Here is a 23,082-nt window from a genome sequence, read left to right as displayed (position 1 = left end):
AACCCCCCATGCCCGTGGCCCCCCTTGTCCATGTTCGTCCCTATTTTTCCACACACAACCTTGTAGAGTGTTTATTTTGACGCTGGGAGGCGCCACTGATACAGACAAAGTCATTTATTTTGATGTCGGATAAGTCATATATCCGACACCAAACCTTTAAGGAAGACCTATTTCTAGCACAAGCGACTTGTATTGACTGACGCTGTCATGTCAGAAATGCTAATCTATAAACATGCAAAACATTTTGAAACCCAGGCCAACCCAACACCCAACTACCAATAGCACATATCATTATTTTTCGACGCTCTTTTTTTGCTGAGCAGACACTTAATAGCAAAACTTTGTAATCAAACAGACGTTGCAAAGCAGAGCAGCAGATTCACAAGCTGTGCAGTGTTGGCTGAACAAGAAGTGAGAGGAATATAGTGCAGCAGGGAGGTGACCAACAGAAGCGGCAGCAGCAGCTCTGTGGAGAATAGCTCCTCTATGAACGCCCTTCAGACGGACTTGCCTGTGAATCACATTTTCCACCTACAATACTGTTACTTCAGACTGGGCCTCTCCGAAGGAAGACATGCAACAAAACCTTTCTTCCTAACCGATAACTTCACTGAAAGGAGTCGATCTGGAGCTGCGCACTCAGCGGACAGCTTTAAACACACACGAAGACAAATACAATCGACTGATTGGAAAGTTTGTTTGAAGACTTTCTGCTAAAGTTGTTCTTGTTTTTTTGATGGAAGATAATGAGCGAGTATCGGAATAATGGAAATGGAGCCGTATATGTTAGCGAGTTTCTGCCCTGATCTATGGAAGGCTAGTTATTGATAGTCTATATCGTTGTTGATTATCGGGGACCGAGTATTGATCTGTAGGCTACTGACATGGATCTACAGGTGATTGTCTGGGTGCTCTACTGCTTTTTGATGCCCACCGTGCTGTTAACAGGTAACTAACTTGCATTTTGCTTAAATAAATGGAACTGTAACAATGAACATGTGTCAAACTATGAAATTCCATTTACGTTGACGTGAGGGTGAAACGCGTAATGTAATCCAACACACGTGAAGCAGCGGGAGAGAATTGTAAAAACTTCGCTGCAACTTTTACATTTTACAGCATTTCTTTGGTGTCTGATTACTGGAGGCTACCAGTCGTCGCGACAACGTGACGATCATGATGATGATGAGGTAGTTAGAGACCTATTCATTAAGTTGAATAAAACCCCAATCTGTTAGGAAGAGGTGTAACTGTGGACTCCTATGGTGTAACATTGTTGTTGTGAAATGGGATAGTGACACTGTTAGAGAAAATATGAATTTAATTCAGATTCTAAGTGATAACTTTGGGGTTGGAATTTTAGCCCAATCATATATTTTTAACAGGTCATGAGTTGTTTTCTCATACAATATCATACAAAAATTGTTTAAAAAAAACTTAAACTTGTTGGTCTATTTCTCTGCTGCTTTGGTGCTCGGCCCTCGGGTATCTTACTGCGGTAACACCAACGGGAACTGCCAATCAGAGTCACAGCAGGGGCAGGTCTTCTTCTGTTATTGTTTATTTGCCGATCAACAATTTTAACCTGCTCCTTTACTTTTGATTGAAAACATCATTTGTAAGATTTAAATGTAATACATATATTTTATATGTATAGCCATGGATGGATGGATAAATGGATAGGGTTAATATATATCTCCATGCTTTTGTTTCATCCCCTTTGAGAACTTTTTCTTCTTTTGCATCCCATTCATTTGAATGTGCAAGGGCCAAGGGCATGTCAGTAATGTCAATAATTTACTCTGTGTTGAGGTGTCTTTCAGAAATTATTATGACAGTCTATAGGTCTCTAGAAAATAACTTTTGAGGATGCAGGTTTACTTTGTGGCAGTACCAATTGGTCTCATAGAGTGACTCTGCCCTTTACCAGTTTACCACAACTATGTTGTGCATGCAGCCAGGTGGCAAAAAAGAAGCTTTTAAATGGGCATTTTCAGCATTTAGATGTTTTGTAACTCTTTTACGACATGGCATGTGTTGATTCTCAACTGACAGCTCGAGAGCCAGCTTAAATGACACATTCCAGTTAGACATGGTAGTTAGACATGGTAGCTTGTAGCAGTAATAACACTAATCCGAGCTTCACCAATGAGATATGAATGCTATTTCACATAACTGAAAATCATGATTATAAAAATGACCTAATTTGGATATTGAATTATTTTGATCCACAAGTATTGCACTTGTAGACAACCTTGTTTGTAAGCTTTCTGGTTATCGATAACATTTATTCTTGAGGAAGATGTTTGTGTCTTTCTGAGGGCTGGTTGTATTAGACAACCTGGTAAAAATTGTTCAAAACGAAAGGGAGGTCAAAAATGTATTTACTTCTGATGTAATGCCCCAATAGGTAAAAGCAAACCCACTTAGTGATACCGGAAAGCCTTTGTTAAGACCAAATTTAGCTGGCTAACCAACTAATCTTACTCTCTCATACAGGGCTCAAATCTCATAAATCAATCACAGTCAGATTTACACCACACACAAATGGCAAATATATCATTTCCAAAACACAGGCAGTTTAACCATCATTTTAAGCTCTTTTGGCTTCGGGTTTATCTCTTATCTCTACACCAGTTTATGAAAAATTAGTTTTTGTTTTAAGAGGTTCCATATTATGTGTGTTTGGGTGATAGAGAGAGAGACCGAGAGAAAGAAAAAGTAAAGAGGGAGCGTGTTGTGTGTCTTCTGACAGGATGTCACGAGCTAGAATTTGCAGTATTTCTGTTCACATTTGACAACTGAGTCAAAGGAAGTGAAAGATGCCAATGAAGTTACTCACACACACACACACACACACACACACACACACACACACACACACACACACACACACATAAACACACGCACAGTCTACAGCTGGTAAAGTAATGCAATAAAGTAAATAAGCAAAAAAGTTTAATAAAGCAGTCCCATAATGCACTGCAGTGTGACTTGTGTTGCCTTTAGTTTTATTTTTGGCAGTAAAGTGGGACCAGCCCTATAAACACAAAAGTCTGTCCCTGACTAAGTGATGAAGTCACAACATTGGCCGGTCGAGTGTTTCACTACTGACAGTTGCTCTTTCAAAATAAATAGGACCATCAGCACTGGGGACCCCCAGGGACATGTGCTCTCCCAACTGCTCTTCTCCCTCTAAACCAATGACTGCACGTGCAGTCTCCTGAGGGCCGACAGGAGACCTGTCTGTTGAATTCCTAAAATTTGCAGATGGCACAACAGTCATCAGGGAAGGTGATGAGTCTGCATCTGCATACAGATGAGAGGTTGTGGTTTAGAACAACCTGGAGCTGAACACAATCAAAACTGTGGTGGACTTCAGGAGAAGCCCCTCAACACTGCCCCCATCACCATTCTCTCTACTGTGGAAGCTTTCAGGTTTCTGGAATCCACCAGCTCCCAAGACCTCAAGTTGGCTTCCAACATAGACACCATCAGGAAAAAGGCCCAGTAGAGCTAAGCTGTTAGCAATATGTGCTGAGGTTAGCGGAACAAGCCAATTGGCGTGTGAATTAGTCTCCATAATTATATCTGTCCATAGTAGTCAAATGTTTATTTTTAGCTGTGTCTATTTCTTGGCATGTACATTTGGAGCAACAAAGTACAAGAGTCAAATTCCATGTGTGTGTGCACACTTACTTGACCCTCAAAAGCTTGATCTTCTTGTGTTGCTTCACAAAGAAATAAAAGAGCTATGGTATAGCTTTGAATTTTCCCACAATCACAACACATTCGTTGGAAAAGTAAGTAACTTGTTAAGAATATCAATTAAGAAAACAAAATAATGAAAGAAAGTATCTTAGACCTGTAAACTCGAAGCATACAAGATGAGTACACCAGTACATCATCAACCAAAGGATGCAGACCTAGCAATCATCAAAGTTCAAATATTTTTAGCAGAAATAATGGTAATCAATGGTATTGGATTAGAAGGAACTAAACCTTGATCTAAATGACCAAGGTTCCCATTGATGCACTGACATCATGTACTGGATTGGTACTGGGCTGAGTAATTACAGTCTCCATTGAGCTTACACAAAGAAGAGTCATTGTAATCAGTTCCACACAGTGAGGTGTAAAGATTTTTAAATTGAAAGAGCCAAAAAGAGCACTGGGTTTGTGTATCAGAAGAGATACAATTGGGATCTGCATACCTTATATCAAATATCCAATTAGAAACAAAACTACCCGTTTTGAGAGTGTTGTGAGTGTTGTGTATGACTGTTGCTATGTCAGTGAGTCAGAACCATTCCACATCAGAGCCGTTTAACAAGACTTCATGGCTCAGTGAGAAATACTCAAAGTGTGTGTGAGCTGTGGGGTGTGTGGGAGTGAGCCAGAGAGAGGAGTGCAGATGGTTTAGAAGTTCTTGCTCAGCTCAGACAGAGTGGTAGAGTTTAGGCTTTCATGTCGACAGGACCAGAACAATGAGCTGTAGCTCATTCAGTTCTTCCCAAAGATGTTAAACTCCAAACGTTTTCTTGACTTGAGCTTAGTCAAGTTTTCCTAAGAGCTGGCTTCTTTTTCCTCCTCCGTTTTAATGGTGAAGACATGCTGTTGCTTGTTTGAGCCAACGTGCTGAGAGCGTGGCACATTTTGAGAGTTCAGAGCCAGGACAGCATCTGCTCTGAGGCTCTGACTGGTCTGTAGTGAAGCATTAACTCATGGAATAGCTGACCACAAAAGTGACTTTACGGGAAATGTAGATGTCATGTATGACATGTGTAGATCAGGACAAGCATTGTTGAATTACACTTTACAGGGGACAAGTGAACAACTATCAGGGGTTAGCAAGTTTCCCTCACTAGTCATTTAGTATAGTTTAACACCAAATCTAGACATTTGTATTGAACATAAATACAGAATAGATGGAGAATATCAACTACTGTGCTCCACTTCCAAAATTGGTTGCTTAACACGCTTGAGACACGAGCTGCCCTGGCCAGTCTGACAACTGACTATTTCCAAAGATTATAAAATGAGTGGATTGTTCTTGAGCATTCCACCATATTACATGATTCTTATCAGCTGATTGAATTTTCTCAGTTGCCATGAGCACTGTGTGATATTCTTGAAAGCTCCAGAACAAGTAGTGGGTGGGTGAGTTATTTTGTTTCTTCAGGGGCTTATTTAGCCAATTCAATTTTTTGTATTTTTTGCATGACATTGCTTACCTTCATGCACACATGTGTAGGCCTATTATATTTATGTAACATGAAAGTCGCAGGAGATATTTTCAGATGACTCCCCTGGAAAAAGATTCAGCACATTAAAAAATGACCTATTAAGGTTAAAAACGGTGGTAGAGGGAGTGGAGCACAGTCAGATAAAGGTGAATAACTTGCAATGGAGGGCTGTGTTGAGGGTGTGGGTCTAGGGGTGTGGGGGGCGGTTCTGTTGAGCGTTACACCAGTAATACCAGTTATTGAGAGGGTGCACACATGTAGATTGACTGCACTCTTACACTCACACACAAATTCACTAAACCTTGTTATTGTCTTTGGTTCATGAAAAGCTAATTAGTGGCTATTGGTAAGACCAAAGACTGTATAAAGGAAGTGGGCGTAGTCGTCATGGAGTCACCCATTAGTTTGTGGACTGCAGTTTTGAAGCCTCGAGTTCGGCGTTTTGGCCATCGCCATCTTGGATTATGGCCGCCACCACCTTGTGAACGGTAGTTACCATATTAGGACTACAGGCGAGTGATGTAGAGACACCGTATATGGCTCTGGTAGCGACCTGTCAATCACAGGGTAGCCCCGGCATAAAGCATACCCTGCTTTATGGTCTATTTTACTGTAAACAGGACCATCATTTACTAGATGAACATCATGCTTTATTGAAGAAAACGTGCGATTGAGACTATAAACTCCTTTTTACCATGTTTACTGAGGTAATAATTCAAGTGAGAAGTATGGTCATTTTCTTATTGACTTCTATACAATCTGACTTCTTTTTGCAACCAGAGGAGTCTCCTCCTGATGGCCAGTAGAAAGAATGCAAGTTTAAGACAGAGCGGGTAATGGCATTCAGAGGAAACACTGTAGCCTCTGTAGTTTAGCTTAAGCAGATAAAATGAAGATATACTATAAGGCTGGGTCTTGTTACAGAGTATCTGCTCTTTATGGTCTTCATTTTTTCTGCTCTTGCACATATATTATTGTACCTTGTACATGGGCCACTGATTTATCTACATGAGAATGTTGCTAATTTGACATGAGTTTGAATTTTTTGTCATTCTACAAAGCTGGTTTCGAATTTATCAGGAACTGTAGTAAGAGCAACAAGTCCATAAACCAAACCTGCCAAAGTGCCGTTTAATTGACAGTCAGCGAGATCATGACCCAGATGTTTTCCTGTGAACCAGGTTGTTACCCTGAATTAGTTAAACTAGTACATTTTAAGAACAGGGTCCTGTTCTTAGTTTGTACTTTGAGCGACTTTTATCAATCATGATTCTTTGAAGACATTGGATTACCAGGGTTTATTAATCCCAGCAAAAGTGCTGTTTCATGTGTTTTTCTTTGAATGCATTGTAGTGCAAATTTTGCTGTCATATCAACTATAATATGATATTCCCATTTATATGTGATACGGTAGAATTGTGATTTCAATAGTTTTGGATTATATAAATAGCTGAACCAAAGAATTATTGTTTTTAGAATTTATTTCTATCCCCATTTATTAATTAACTATTGAAGCCCATTGGTGCTGTTGGTTTGCAGATTCATCTGCATCTTCCAGACAAACAGAGGATTTTCTCCATTGTTGAATATTATACATTTTGTGTCTCTTTGTCGTTGTTGGGAGTATCTTTGTGGTCTGTCTCTGCAGCTGTTTTGAATCTCTTTGCAGTCGTTTTGATCTTTCTGTAGTCGTTCTGTGTCTCTTTCTCTTATGTTTCTTTGTGGTCCTTTTTAGTCTCTTCCTGGTTGGTACATGTCTATTTGAGTGACATTTTGTAGCTGACAGCCAGGCCTGAGACTTTGCCCATTCAGTAATGTCAGTAGATTATTCATTCAACGTATAATCCAATTTCTTTCTGCTTAGCACTCTGTAGTTCTTCCTTGCCTCCAAGGACGTCACTGGATGCAGTAGCACCCCTGGAAGAACTGAAGGCATTTTTCACACTATATCCCTAGCTCAGACAGATAGAAAGAGGATTGAAAATTGTCAAATTTTCCCTTTAAGCACAAGGAGAAAACAGCAGAGACAGATAAGAGACAATCTCTCATCACCACATTTGCTAACAGTGTTAGTCTGTTCCGTTGTGATGCCACCAAGGCAGAGAAGATTAGCCATAGCTCATCACGAAAATGGTGACTGAAGATATGCTCCCGTTAAGTGTTGCGGAAGCAGAAGGCTTCCGTGAGCTGATGATTTTTGATGAGCCAGAGTACAAGCTTCCATCACAGCGAACAACAACTACGAAAGCAGAGATATCAGGAAAGCGTAGTGAAATTATAGACTGATCTGCAAAGTGCCAACGATGTAGCTATTACTACAGACTTGTGGACAGCTCTTACCATGGAGTAATATGTAACCATCAGATGGCATCTCTGAAGACCGGCACACCGCAACGTTTTGCGAGTACTCGAGTACTCTATAATAATTTAATGTGAGTATGCGAATTGGGAAATAATTTTAAATGCTCATCACTAGTGGGAAGTAGGCGACTTTTGGAGGCAGGCTGTAGGTTGCCCACCCATTCAGATATTTTCTTTGCTATTTTTCTATTTGCTGAATAAACAAACAGCTCACTTCTGATTGGATGGGCAACACGTACATTTGGGTGGGCCGAGCCCACCCCTGCTTACATCCACCGCTGTCCTTGTCAGTAGTTTGCCAATTACCTGGTCCTCATCCTAAACTGGTTGAAAGCCCCTAGAAAAGTTTATCACCACCTAGCATTTAGACAGGCTGGCAGAGAGGGGTGTAACTGATTCTGCTCTCTGATTACAGACTGGGAGAACAGAGGAGGAATTGAGGCTTCCACACCAAACACTGACCTGCTCTCTACTCTCACTGACTGAGGAGGTCTTCTCTCTCTCTCTCTCTCTCTCTCTCTCTCTCTCTCTCTCTCTCTCTTACAAACACACATATACACATGGAGAGCCTCCAGTCTCTAAGAACCTGGAGAAACACATTTCTATATATGGATGGATAGAGTCTGAAATAAGCATGCATTTAGGTCGGACATTCAGCTTTATACAATTCACCTGCCCAATCAGTGATATAGGCAACTGCATACATCCGTCTAAATATTTTGTAACCCTCTTAAACAAAGATGAAGCTGACTCTTTAACCCGAATAAGTAATGCAGTGGGTTTCCCACTGAAGTGAACTAAATTTAAGAGCAACTGTTAAATTATGTATTTCTTTGTTCATTTGTGGAGTGTTGTTTCAACTGTGTTTTCTTACCGGTGTGGGTGTGTGTGTGTTAATTGCATTAAAGGGTCATTTGGCTTCCTATTAATAGTTAACCTAATGTAAACACACACATTGATAACACTGATAATGCTGAGTGTGGAGTCGACATCTGTCACAGTTTGAGGCTGGGATCAGACCTGATGTCTGTATTCAGTTAAATACATGCTGAAGCCAAAGCAAGTCAGTCATAAAATGAATATGCTTGTGTAGTATCAACTCAAAAAGTGATATATCATGAAGTGATTTGATAAAAATGCGTGTGCGGTTATAAATTTAATTAAACCAAAACCATATTCATTATTTGGTCTTACTTTCACATATTTTGTATTTAGCATTTCATCAACAAATCTCTTTTATCATTTAAGGTGAGCCACAGAAGAAGGGAAGTAACAAAACTAAGACATTACAATTGTAGTATTTAAAATGAACACAACTTGTAAAACACTAATGAAATTGCTCAAGTTAAGTGATTAACCACCAGACTGTCTGAATTAATAGTTTCCTGTCATGACAAATCTTGTTCTTTAACTGTTAATTTGACTCTCCAACAAACAGCGGTTTTTCAGCCTGGAGGGTCTGTGCATGAAGTATAATTCATTTGCCATTGTTCATGTTGTATAATGAACAATGTCAGATTATGGGTATTGCCTAATCTCATTGTCATAATTGTGCAAATATATTCCTCTACGTGTGAGTTGTTGTAGCGCCCTTAGGGAACATATTCTTTTACAGTCAGACTCATATCATGTCTCAACACTATCGCCCGTAACATTCACACAAATAGCTTAAGAATCCTTAATTAAATAAACAAATTGATAATATAATGATCTTTCCATACAGATAATTCCAGTGGTTGCGCTTTGCAATTTATTCACAACCAGTTGTGGGAAAGTGGCAGAAATATGACTTCATATATACTTTAATTTTGAAGGAGAGCTGTTTCTGTTTCTGGCTCTCGACTTCCTTGACTCAATTTAAATTTTTTAAGTTGGGTCATAGAGCAAGCTGACATTTTGGTGTGCAGAATTGTATTGCACATGTTCATTCAATGAGACAATAACACAGAAAAAGCATTAACCGCGTTTAGGCAGCATTGGCTATCGAACAACGAACTCACACGTAGCAGAATACACTTTCATTTGCATAAGTAGGACAATGAGATTAGGCAATACCACTAAACTGACATTGTTCATTGTACAACGTGAACGAATAGTGGTAAAGGAATTATACTTTGTGCACAGACACTGGAGACCGCCGTTTGTTCCCAGTGTGAAATGGGAAGTCAACGTTGACTTATTTGCCACATAACTTGCATACTTCAATACGCAAGTTATTTTAACCCAAAAAATTATATTTTCCAAAACCTAGTAGTTTTGTTGCTCAACCTAACTGAGTTGTTTCCTGTAAAGACGGAAGTTTATTTTGAAAAGACTGTATGCATGTAACAAGCGGAAATTGACATGTGTTGCTGGCTTTCGTGGGAAACAAATTAATTCATTCATACAAATGCTGTCAGGCTGACATATGGACACTTTTCACTTTTCTTTTATTGGTGGGTGGTTGTTTCTTTCGTTAAGTTACATGATGTTTCTGTGGTTTGTTGGAGACATCCTCTGGTCACATGCCCAAGGGCTCCAACCACTCGTGGGAGCAATCTGCACTTCACGTCAGTTGCATTGTTGCTTGCTTGTCCATTCTCTCAGAATCTGGTTGGTTTGATATCTGTCTGGACATGGAGTCCGACAGTATCTTAGCATTTTATTGTGTCAAGAGTGTCTAGTCCCAGGTTATTCCACTTAGTGAATGCAACCTGTAATGTTCACCTATATGACCTATATCCCTGTGATGTGACAGACCTTTAACTGTAATCCTGTAGTCCTGGAAGTAGTGCTTGAGTGGTCCTATCTTTGTTCTGGTTTCCTGAACTGGAATCTCAGCAGCTCTCGCTGGGATGTGAATCCGAGCTTCTATTCCAGAGGCTGTAATTTCACCTCAAATATGTCCAGCTCCTGTGTTCCTGAGTGTTCCTGTTCAGCGGAACCCCCCCAGATTAATTTAATATAAGAGAGCGTATCTCAATACCTACCAGTAGCTCCGAACTCTAGAAAGGTCGGGGCAAATGTAATTTTCAAGTTTGTTCAGTGCAGAGGAGGATAACAGCTCAGGAGTTTGAATCAAACACTTCCTGATTTACACAATATGCACAACTATTACAAGTAGATTTTGTAGGAAATAACTGCTAAGAGTGAATGTGCTAAGAGGAAGAGAAACAGAGGTAGAGATCTGAGCCCCGGAATGAAGTGTTGCAACATCCAGAGCCTGCCAATAAAGAGAAATAGAAATAACAAATCGAACCATAACAGCTGTTGCATCAGATACTAAACAAAAATAAATACTCAGTGCCTGAATATTAGACATGCAAAAGAAACATAACAGGACAGAGAGGACAGAGTGCTGCAGAGAGATAGGTGTTGTGGTTACTGAACAGTGTTATCACGTCTGTCCATAGGCATCATTTTGGGTGTGTTTGATGATTAACTGGACAGCAGGGTGGAGCTTCTCAACACCCAGCTTGTTCTGTACGTAAAAACAGTATTTCTGTTTGGTAAAATTAATTGAATTTTTCAAAACGTTATTGTGCTTTTGCTTTTATGCTTTCCACTACAGAATTTCTTCATGCCTTCAAAAATACCTTTTGAAACATTATCTGAGATGTTGACAGTTCAATAATCATTAAAGTAATCTGCAGCGCGTCGGGGGTGCCAGCGGGACTCCGGCCTGCGCAGCCGAGAACGTCTGCGACCGTCTGACGGCGCGTCCGCGAGTGAGACGGATTTAATCCCGCGTGGACCGCCTGATGCTGGAAATGATGCTTTGCAAATAGTCCGATGCTTCCTGTATCCTCTGCCTGGCACTACAGAATGTGTGCAAACATGTATCATGTGTCAAATGTAAACCACATTGTGTAAAAGTCATGTAAATCGGAGGTGTTTATCACAAAATCCAGATTTCCTTTCGCCAGCAGGTGGCGCTGTGAGTATTAGGGGAAATTAGCTTGTAGACATCCTCAGGCCATGAGTGTTATCAAGCATGTGAAGTTTGGGACCGTTTGGAACAAGTCCAGCTGAGTTACATCAGCTTTTTTCATGGGGAATCACGTAAATTAGCCGCCCACTACGGCTAAACGATTCAGTCAAAGGTAAAGCTTTTGATAACTTTTAATCACAACGGTCTTGACATTGTACTGACAAAATTTAAAGTGGATCTGATGAAGTCCCTAGGAGGAGTTCGTTAAAGTATAGTGACTAGAAATAGGCCAAAATCTATTGAAAAATGACACATAAATGAAACTGGCTGACTTCCGGTAGGGTTTAGAGCATGGTCTCAAGAGACTTATTTTTAAGTCTCCATAGGATACATGTGCCTACCACGTTTCATACATGTAGCTGAAACGTAGCGCTGGGGCTGCTCTTTTGAAATATTGTAGGGGGCGCTATAGAGGCAATTTAAAATGGCCAAGCCGAAAACCCATATACACTATGTCTGCCTATGACCTATGACACATGTACAAAGTTCCATGAGTTTCTGAGCATCCCAAGTCACTAAACCATCAGCTTCCTTTTTCATGGCGAACGATGGGTCGCCACGGCAACAGCCTTCAACGAAAACGCACAATATTCATGATGATGCATCATCAATGTCTTAAGGCTATCCTTACCAAATTTGAGACTCATCAGGTCACCTGGCTAGGAGGTATAAATAAAAGTATAAAATATGACATTTCCTTTAGCCAGTAGGCGGCGCTATGAGTGATTGAATTTTTTTCAATTGAAGTATGTTCAAGCTTTAAGTAGCATCATGCATAGAAAGTTTGGTGCGGATTGGATAATGTACCTTGGAGTTATAACAACTTATAAGAACTTATTTTTTCATAAACAATGAGGCAAAATGGCCGCCACGCCACGTCAAGGTTCTTGGATGAAAACTCTCGATTTTGATAACTTTTAATCACAAAGGTCTTAAGAGCATCCTGAACAAAGGAGAAGTTGATCGCATTAATTCTCTAGGAGGAGTTCGTTAAAATACGAAGGCTGAAATCTGCAAAAAGTGACAAAAAGCACAACTTCGTGGGTTTACTGTAGCGCCCCCTAGTGGTTGAATGCAAAACAATTCTCAGGGTATGTTACAGGATGCGATGTGCACATATGCTGCAAATATTGTAATTTTAGGACAATCGGTTGAGAAGTTATGTGCATTGATATTAAGCCACGCCCTAAGAAGTTTATTGGTCCATATCTTATAAACGCTAAGAGATATCAAAAAGCTTTTGATAACTTTTAATGACCTAGATCCAATAATGATCCACAACAAATTCGCTAGTAATCAGACCCAGCATGTAGGAGGAGTTTGCAAAAATGTGTTTTACACTAAATTCAATATGGCGGAATATCTAAGTCAGCGGAGCTTAGGGGTCTGAGAGGCTTTTTTGTAGATGTAATGGTGTCGGACATGTGTGTCGAATTTCAAGTCAATCGGACATACTGGCCGAGGGGCGTCACCGGTCCGACTTGTAGGGGGTGCTAGAGAGCCATTTTTTTACACAGAAAGATGCATCCTTTTTCAGATGGCTATTGTCACCAGACCTGACAAGTCCCCAAAATATGGTGAGTTTTCATGCATGGCAAGTACCCCCAAAAAGCTCCCAAAGTGTAAAAATAAAAAGCCGGAATAATAATAATACCCCTTACAGTTTCAATAGGGCCTTCGCAGGCCCGACGTTGTCGGTTGCTCGGGCCCTAATTAAGACATAACAATACTGGACACTGGCAATTTCGGGTGATAAGCGTAACTTTACCTCGGCTCCTCGGTTGATCTTCACATGGCTGTGCTCAGGAGGATGGCTACTGAAGCTGTGTCCAAAGTCACAATCAGGAACAGTCGATCACATCTTGTCATTGAAAAATTATTAGTGGGCTATGAGCAGTTTGATTAATAAAAATGTGCTATCATCATAACGGAAAAATAGCCTATAATCAACAAACAGTACGATGTTGTTGGATAGTGACTCACTGAACTTGTATAGAGAAGCTTATTTCCACCAGTTCACAGAAAATATTGTATTATGCTGGTAAATTACAGTTATCTGCCGCTATGGTTAACCGACGGCATTAACTGTTAATTTACGGAAGGACGAATATTTAACTGTATGTTACAGTTATTATGAAATACTGTAAGATACTGTTGTAAATCCACAGTAAGTTTACAGCAATTCATTACAGTGTAGAATTGTCAGGATGCGGGTGTTGAGGTCAAGATTGGGTTTGATTTGCCCTGGGCTTTGCAATGTGGTTGAATGTGTGATTGGCAGAATTTGTATTTAATACACTAACTAAGTAACAAGAAACACTTCAGGAGAGAGACAAAGAGAAAGGGATGTGTCAGTGACATCAGTCCCAGGCAATGAATCGGAAATATACACATGTAAGTCAAGCTGCAGTAACTGTGATATCCTGGAATTTAATTTGTGTGTTTTCAGGGCTGGGTTTGTATAGTTAGCGTTGTCCTGCAGATTAAACCAGAACAACCTTTGGCTTTAATGACGACATCAAAAGACTGGTTTGGTGGACACTAAACAATACCCCTTTTTGTTTATTGTGACTAAACATTTCTGTTCAAGAATGCTGCTTACCCTCACAATATTGTGCTGCATATCAGGAAATGTAATACAAGTTCAATGTAGATATGGACTCCCAGATTCCTGTTTTATAGTCCTCACCACCTCACAAAACTGTTTTTATGGTGCAATGCAGAGACAAAACTAAAGTGGTAAAGAGATTTAGATGGCAGCCAGGTAGGAGACATGACGTTTACAGCCTGCCTCTGATGTGGTCTAATTCCTGCTGACAGGCAGGAAGACAATGTGTTTTATGCTTTAGCAACTGGAGGAAATAACAGAGTGCTTGTGTGTTGGATTCTTTGTCTGTGTTCCAGTTATTGTCCGAGTCATATAATAACTCTATCATGAAGCAACTCAGAGAGAAAGAAAGACGGAGAAATAAAAAAAAAAGACAAAAGAATGAGCTTTTAACTTATGTTGACCTTTATTTTAAATCTGTACTGATGTAGTCCACAGAACTTGATGGAAAAAATACTTATATTTGAAATTTAGCAGTAGTGGAGATTTGTTATGAAGTGTTCAACATGTAAATGGTTCAATCTCTGGTGAACATCATGGGTTCAGCAGATTTGTCGGGACTCTGCCAGTTAGATTTTGATACTTCTGTGAGGGTTTCGGGGTAGAGCAGAGACTCAGGCGCAGACACAGACACAGGAAACAAGGTGAGGTAGAATGCAAGGTTCTTTACTGGGCACCAAGCAGTCAAGAACAGGAACTAAAAACAACTCCAACAAGGAGCGGGAAAAAATCCAAACTAAATAAAAAGGCAAAGTCACAAAAAGGGCAAAGTCACAAACCATGGGACGGAGAGGGTCAACACGAGGGATAAACACTGGAGACACGATGAGCCCACGGGGAGGGACAAGGCCGAAACATGAAGCACCCCGGGGGAAGAACAAAGAACAAATGATAATCCAACAACCGGAACAGGGGAAAGCAGAGGAGTATAAATGTGTGTGGGGTGATGAGAAGATTGCAGGGAGCTGAGTTGAGATGAGTGTAGTGTGGGGTTGGCAGAGGGAAAAGCCAGGGGCAGGTGATTGGGCACAGGTGAAGAGAATGAGCACGATCAGGAGAAACACACGCACACACACACACACACACACACCAGAGGCAAAGCCTAACCGTGACAATTTCTTTTCTATAGGGGAATATTTCTGCCTGATGTTGGCAAAAAAGGTCAGGAGGTCACCTTAACATCAAGTTACATCCTCTGGGAATCCAGACATTTATAAAAAAGGATTTATTGTCATGGACTGTGATTCAAGGAATTCTTTGAGTGGATATTCATGTGTGTCAGGGAGTGACAAATGAGAATGAGAATGAAAATCACCGCACATTACGTGACTAGTAGTTGTTCAGATATCTTACTCTGGACCAAATTTCATCCACTATCAACAACATTTGATTATTATCAATTAAATTATAAAATGTATGCTACTCTAGTGAAGTAAGCACAGGGGCAATGCTGCCATCTATATATTTATGTATCTATACATCATACAGTATTAACCATGTTGAAGAGATGATATCCTGTTGTTATATTAACATTCTCACCTGTATGCTTGAGTTTTTTCCTGTATGTGTGCATGTTTTATTTTACACATGTGAAGGCTCACAGTTGTGTGTCCGCTGATAGATTTTAAGTAGGACTTGAACTTGAAGCTGGCCAATTAATGGCCAAACAACAATTTGTAAACCTCTCACCTCCATGCTCAAACTGTGATCTCAACAGGCTGAGATTAGTCCAGACCTTAACCCTTGGTGAGCCAGTAATTATCTCTGCATGTGTTTAACAAGAGGAAATAAACTTACACGCTTTCTTTATTTCCAGGTCTAAATATTGGCAGATCGTCTCAATTCCTTCAAGCCAGCAACACCTCATAAAATCCCTCTTGTTGTACCATATGTGCAAGAGAAAGACAGCTGTGGAGCTTTCTCTTCTTGGAGAACTCTTCCTGACAAGTCTGTGGGCTCTCGCTGAGATGAAATGATGATAGTGCCACAATGTAAATCACACGCATTGTCCTCAAGGTCACTGCAGTGGCTTTTAATAAAGTCATAAATTACTCCCTCAGGTCATTATTATAAAAGCATGCAAGTTTCCAAAAATTGGTCAGATCAAATGAATTTCTAGTGCAGATCTTCCGCACCCAACTACAGTGATTATATAATGTGCTGCCAAAACATGCATGAACTAATACGTATTACTGTGCATTCATCCTGTGTGCAGTAATGAAGGGGCTGCACTGCTAACTAAATGGTAAATGGACTGTACTATAGTGCTTTTCTAGTCTTTCCGACCACTCAAAGCGCTTTCACACTACTTGTCATCATTCACCCATTCACACCCTGATGACACCTGCCTATCAGATTCTATCACATTCATACACCGTAGGTTTATGAATTAAAGGTTTGGTTTCATGTCTCTTTCAAGACCAGAAGTTCTGGGTATGTAAGATCATACTGCACATGCAAGAAGCTCGTAATGTATCTCTAAATTAATGCTGTTGTTTCACTCTGGTGTTTGTCTTTGCAGGTTGTCTTTTTCGCTACAACATCTTGTCACTGGTTCACTTCCTCTACCTGCTGCTGCTGCCGTGGTTCCTGAGTCCCAACAAGCACACAATCAGAGGTGAGATCATCGTTTGTATGTCAGATCTCTTATGGCATTTTACACTTAGTTGCTTTTCCTCAGTACAAAAAGAAACAGTGGTGAACAACCCCCTATAAAATAGGATTATGCAAGAAATAAAAACTGAATCCTAATTTTAACGAGGGGCACTGTTGTATTCACACCTCTCACCAGTGTTGATATGAGTTCAGGTTTATCCCACACAATGAGCCTGTTGATAATCCAATTGTTTATAATGAATACTAAAATGACCTCTTCAGAGCCTTCTGAGCTCTGTAAACTTTGAACAAGTCTAACCAAAACAACGGCTCCTTAACATTTCCACAACCACAGCCGGTTTGATTGCTGATATCCATAAATCATGTTTTGTTGAAAGGAGTACAATGAAATGTAACTCTGTATTATCACATTTGAAACTACTTCAGCAGTCAGTATTAATATAACTACAGGCTGGCAGTACTTAGTTTCTGCACGCCTGTATGACAGCTGCAGGACCTTGTGCTCCCACAAGGCAGTCAACAATGGGTGGTCTGTTCTTTCCCTACAGTGTAATGGAAATAAAGTTTTCCACCCAGTATTTCAAACACAGAGACAAAGATATGACATGTGTTAGTACTGACATGAGTCCAAGTTTACATCAAACAAGTCCAGCACCCTTGGTAACAGGGTTTGAGCATTGTATGTGTAAGCTGAGTGGCCTAACATTGCTGGAAAAGTTTAGCAATTTTTTGCACAATTTTTTTCTACTGTGCTTAAAATTAATATTTGCCTCATTTTATTTTTCACAAATTGGAGTGCTGGAATGTTTTCAGTCTATCTTTTGGCCACAAACCTCACAATGGAAGTGTTCCTTGGCTGACAATGTGGATATATGTGGAGTGTAAATGTGTAAATTACCGTGTGACAGAGCTCAGACAGACTAAGTAGACTCCAGTAATCAGTAGTTTTTTTCTTGGGGCACAAACATGATCCACGTAAGTACATGAACGCAAATGACGACACCTGGTCCAGCCAAACCCAGATGAACATAATCAACATAGAGTTAATCACAGCGTTTCCATGACCACAATAGTAAACAAACATGCCCTCTGTGGAGGAATGTGTAAGTATCAGCTTTCTCTTGTTGTTTCATGCTATTGCGCCCCTAGCTGTAATTCTCAGGCTGCAGCTCAGGCTTCTTGACACACTCAGAACGCAGAGACACGCAAAATTGATTTTGCGTACCGTGAAGCTTGCCTGGGTCCAGACCTTTGAATTGATTAGAACTGATTAGTCCAGCATCGTGACATGAAACAGCAGTTTCTCGATAAAGAAATCACAGCAGGTGACTAAGAATTAGCACCAGGGCGGGACTATTGCAGTTATCAAGCCATTGTTGAGCTGTTGTCAAGCCATGTCAACCGTTGTTAGCTGTGCGCCGGAACCAAAGAGTAATAAAAACAGTGGAGACCGCTACATACAACACTGTTGCAGCTACGATGGCTGTTGTGAATTGATTAAAAGTACAGAAGAGCACTCTGATTTGATGCCTGGAAAGATTTATTATTTACCTCCATCTTTCTGCTACGAGATACCGGGTGCACACTCTGGCATAGCTTCTATTTTCCGCGGTGTCTTTGTTTATCGCGACCCCTCTTCTGTACTCTTCTCCAGCCTTCCTTATTTATGTCCATAACCAAAAATATTAAGCTCTGACTGACACTTTGGGCTGTTGAAGACTAGTTTTGAATTTGATATGACCCCCATGATTTACAAATTGATTTTACATTTCTGGCACATCTTCTCAATATTGCCCGTCATCGTAGGCTAGTTCTGTTTTTATTAACTTTCTCTTTTAACTCGCTTTGCTCCACTTAAAATATAGTCAAAAAGTATGTTGTCAGGGTTGTCTTGACTCGTGGCAACATATGTCTTGTCGTCCTAAAAGCTGGATACGGTAGTTTCTAGTGATTGGTTTGCAAAAATCGAACCCCCACCCCCCATGGAAATCGATTAGAGTGGTGTCAATAAAGATGGAAACGAGTGAAACGAGTTGACAGTTCTGTCTGGTATCTGATAACCTCGAAGAGTCTGTGTTCATGTACTCTTTTGAACCATATTTGTGAACTTATTCTTGATTTTGCCTAGTTAAACAATAGAGATTTATTTTTTAAAACTACTATAACTACTATAACAGACACATTTTTGCATCCATTTAGGAAGGAAGCTGTGTGTGTTGTTTAAGTTCACTTATTTCCTTGTATGTGTTCACACTGCCTCTTTTGATCTACTTTACTGTGTATAATCTGCATGCGTTGTGTAATCTTAAATTATTGTCTCAACCAGTATTAACTATGGTTAACAGTTTAACCTCAAACTAGCCAATCGATTTCTCCCAAAGATAGCCCAATGCTATATCGAGACTTTCATAGATTTAGCTGGCCCAATGCTAAGATATGAAAGGGTTACACATACTATGTATAATGGTCATACCATAGTAGATGTCTTCACCATGACCTATTGGTTTGTGGACTGCCGTTTTGAAGCCTTGAGTTTGGCATTTTGGTTGTCACTATCTTGTTTTTTGGCTGGCTCCATCTTTGCTTTTTAGGTGGAGCTAAGTACAACCGAATGCTGAATAAGACATTTTAGGCAAACAAAAGGTTACAATTAACTTTCATGAACTCAAAACAAACTGAAAGGGTTAGAGTTCTATGTAAAAAAAAACACGGATGAAAAAGACCAGACAGCGCCATGGTGGCGACCTGTCAATCACATGGTAGTTCAGTATTGACTGAACCCAGAACGCAACACACAAACTCTGACGAGCTAGTCAGAGGGTTAGTGTTCTTGGGGCTGATCCAGTGGCTAATAGGACGTGAACGAGGTGCTGGCTTTGATGGCTGAGTGTGAGCAGACAAGCAGGCAGGAGACTGGAAATCCAGAACAGCAGACTGTCGGGGGGAGGTGAAGTGAGTGTTAGCTCAGGAGCAAAAATACTAAGAATTCAGAGAACATGACGTATAGAGACATTTCTATGAAAGAATGACACAAATCTATGACTATCTAGGTAACAATGGGACCTGCAAAATAACGTGTTTACTCATTAACTTCTCAACCAACTACAAGAGTAGAATGCTGCTGACATATGTATGCATAAGCAGTTATGATCTAGATGATAGTGTTTTACTAGTTTTACTAGTTTGGACTGTGGTCATTCATCCCAGTTCATAGATTTTTTGCCTTTCTTTCCATTCCTCCCTCCTGTCTTCTGCTCTGGTCATTAAAATGTGTAGAGATTATTTTATTTTGATGGGAGAATAGTTAAAGAGAGACAGAGGGAGGAACAGAGAGCAATGGGGAGTTCCCCTAAAGGAAAACCCACACGGCTGCCAGGACCTTGACACGTGCACACAGACACTGTCATACGCACAGACACAGACACACATGCTCATACACACACGCATAGACACACGGGGAAAATCAAGTGACTAATAGGAAGCAGAACTGTTAGGCTCTGGGGAGGATAAAGAGACAGTTTAAGTCAGAGCTAGATATTACTCAACAACTGGCATGTGTTCAAGTATTGAATTATACTACTATACATCATGCATACGTCTGTTATTCTTAGTTATCCTGTTAGGAGGGGATTGAGAGTGTTTAAGTTTGAGGATGGTGATGTCAGACCAAAGTCTGTATGGTCCTCAGAGGAGTAATTTCTATGAACTCAGTGATGCTGTGATGTTACACATTTAAAGTGTGTTTTTTTTCCAATCTCTTAAGTGATGAGGTCTGGAGTACACCAGTATATGTGACTACTTGAATATTATACATTAGCATTTATTAGCACATTTAAAAAAACGTTTTATGAAACAAAGCATATCTTCACGTGTTGGATTGTTGGATGGTCTGTTCATTGCACTTTACTCAACTAAATACTACTTGCACTTGATTGTCCGGCCTTCCATCTGTTTGTCCGGTCCATTCAAGTGAGCACGATATCTCAGGAATAACCTGAGGGAATTTCCTCAAATTTGGCACAAACGTCAACTTGGATTGAAGGATGAACTGATTAGATTTTGGTGGTCAAAAAAGGTCACTCTGACCTCACGTACCTTTTATTATGCATTTACTTGTTTTATTCTCCTAACACAGTAATGCATATTGGACATATACGCAATGGGGGCAACTGTGGTAGAGCAGGGTCGTCCTTCAATCAGAGGATTGGAGGTTCGATCACCGGCTCCGCTAGTTGATGTGTCCTTGGGCAAGACACTTAACCCCAGATTGCTACCGCAGCTGTGCCTACGGTGTGTGAATGTTGTATGAATGTTAGATAGTCCTGATGGGCAGGTGGCATCTTGCATGGTAGCCCCTGTCATAAGTGTATGAATGGGTGAATGTAGTGTTACAATGATTTGAGTGGTTGGAAGACTAGAAAAGCGCTATACAAGTACAGACCATTTACCATTTCACCATCAACCAGATGAAAGGCATAAAGTGGAGATTAGACCCTATGAGGAAATGATGAATTGGAGAGCCTAAGTCAGAGATGGAATGGAAAGATCTGAAATGACAGACAGAGGCAGGGTCTTGTCATTATGCTTATGCATATGCAGTGCACCTTTGTAAGTTCTGACAGGCAGAATTATCTAATAAATGATTAAATATATGAGAGAATATATCAGTGGATTCACTGTGAGAAGAGGAGGCAGGTCCCAGGTCACCTTGTTGTGAGCAGTTTCATATACTGTAGGAACTATTTTATTTCAACCATAGTTCCCACATGAAACTGCTCACAACAAGATCTGTGGAGTATCTGCGTCATGAATTCTGGCAAAGACATTGCTGTTGAAATTTTCAAATGGTTTTTTTGGCACTTTGAGCACAAAAAAGCAGACTGCCATATCGTCCCATTAAATTCGAGAGAAGCCAAACATCTCTCCGGCAAATATCTCCAAAACAATCTAGATTGATGAATAACAAGGAACTGGTACAATTAAGGTTTCAATGGTATAATATGTTTGTTTTTTAAATAAGTAATTCTACGCAACAAAACCACTTTAGGAAAAACATGACAAATGTATGTATGTGTATTATGCACAGTAACTCAACAACACTTTGGGACACGAACACCGGACTCGTGGTTAAAATTCCTGTGTTGTTTGACCCATCCATCTCCTCTCCTGCCCACTGTCAGGCTTTCTCACTGTTTATCAGTGCGAAAGAGATCACGTCATCAGCGCTGACCATTGTATCTATAGTCATGTGGATGTGTTTACTTTGTGTGTCCATAAAGAAAAAGGATCCTAACCGTCTGTTTATTGGTATTGTTTCTGTGGTGCCAACAAGTAATATTACCACATTCTGTGCCACCACCCCATAATGCAGGTCCTGGTCATTTCATGTATTTCATGTAAGTCTCTGCACTCTGCTGCTCTGAATGTTGTTAAAGATGAAAGTGTTGTAGCCAAGCAAAACATGCTGTGTGATACCTCCATACTGTAATCTAGTTTGTTGTGTGTGCCATTAACTGGACCTGCAAACTCTCACAGAGATAAGACAGTTTGAGACATGAAAAGACAGTGATGAGATGAGATGGTATGTTGCCAGGTTGGGATGTAAATAAAAGATGAAAGCTATTTATGTTGCATGTATTAACAAGTCTAAATGAGAATCAAGGCCACAGAGCAAATCTAAGCAGGAGGAAAGGTGCCTATGCTGCTCTGTGTCTGTTATTTGCGAACATGTCATCCATTAACATTTTAGAAGTTGATAGAATATGAAGACTTCTTTTTGCTTTGGAAACTTTCTTTGGACTATTTAAAACAGGCAGTATTCTATATTCTATATTAAATAAACAATTACATTTATGGGAACATTTATTGCGGAGGTTTAGAGAGTCTTTAGTTTTTTGTTTAGTCAGCATACTGACATAGAGGTGAGCTTTACTACAGAGCTTTACTCGGTCAAAATCAACATCTTTTATGATGTTTCCCAATCATCTTCTGTCCTCTATCAGTGCTGCAGCCACGGTAAAGAGCCAGTTGTGGCTGTATCTGTAGCAGTCCTGTCATGTTTAACTAAATCAACATGTACATTTTCCATACATTCTAATGCCAAAAGGCCATGATTTAAATAGGTTGGCAAACCCAGCAATGATCCAGATTCCGTGTTTGATAGGGGCTTATTCGTAGGCTTATTTGTACTCTGAGCAGGTCTGTCCTGGGCGGGGTTTTTTGGACTGGTTTTCGTCACACTCCTCCCATCTCTTTTCTGAACGCATAGCTCCTCCTCATGG

The 23,082-nt window shown here is 40.2% G+C and overlaps 1 protein-coding gene across 5 annotated transcripts in view; it reads left to right on the top strand.

Moving 5' to 3' along the window:
* The first annotated feature begins 213 nt into the window (after positions 1-213).
* Positions 214-23,082, top strand: part of piezo1 (piezo type mechanosensitive ion channel component 1 (Er blood group)) — a 104,208-nt gene continuing 81,339 nt past the window's right edge. For 2 of the 5 annotated variants that reach the window (XR_012947536.1, XM_076076883.1), the window contains exons 1-2: positions 215-948; positions 16,707-16,802. Coding sequence is in view for 3 of the 5 variants with exons in the window: in XM_076076883.1 (XP_075932998.1) it covers positions 885-948; positions 16,707-16,802 (160 nt within the window). In the remaining 2 variants the exon portion in view is untranslated. Of the gene's footprint in view, positions 949-16,115; positions 16,177-16,706; positions 16,803-23,082 lie in introns of those variants that run through there. The other 3 variants (XR_012947537.1, XM_076076885.1, XM_076076884.1) reach the window with 3 other exon arrangements.

Source organism: Anarhichas minor, unplaced genomic scaffold (genome assembly GCF_050575085.1).
Source record: "Anarhichas minor isolate MPS153535 unplaced genomic scaffold, ASM5057508v1 ptg000058l, whole genome shotgun sequence".
Taxonomy (NCBI): domain Eukaryota; kingdom Metazoa; phylum Chordata; class Actinopteri; order Perciformes; family Anarhichadidae; genus Anarhichas; species Anarhichas minor.
The sequence above is the reverse complement of the archived record's forward strand: the minus strand, read 5'-3'. Positions and strand labels throughout refer to the sequence as shown.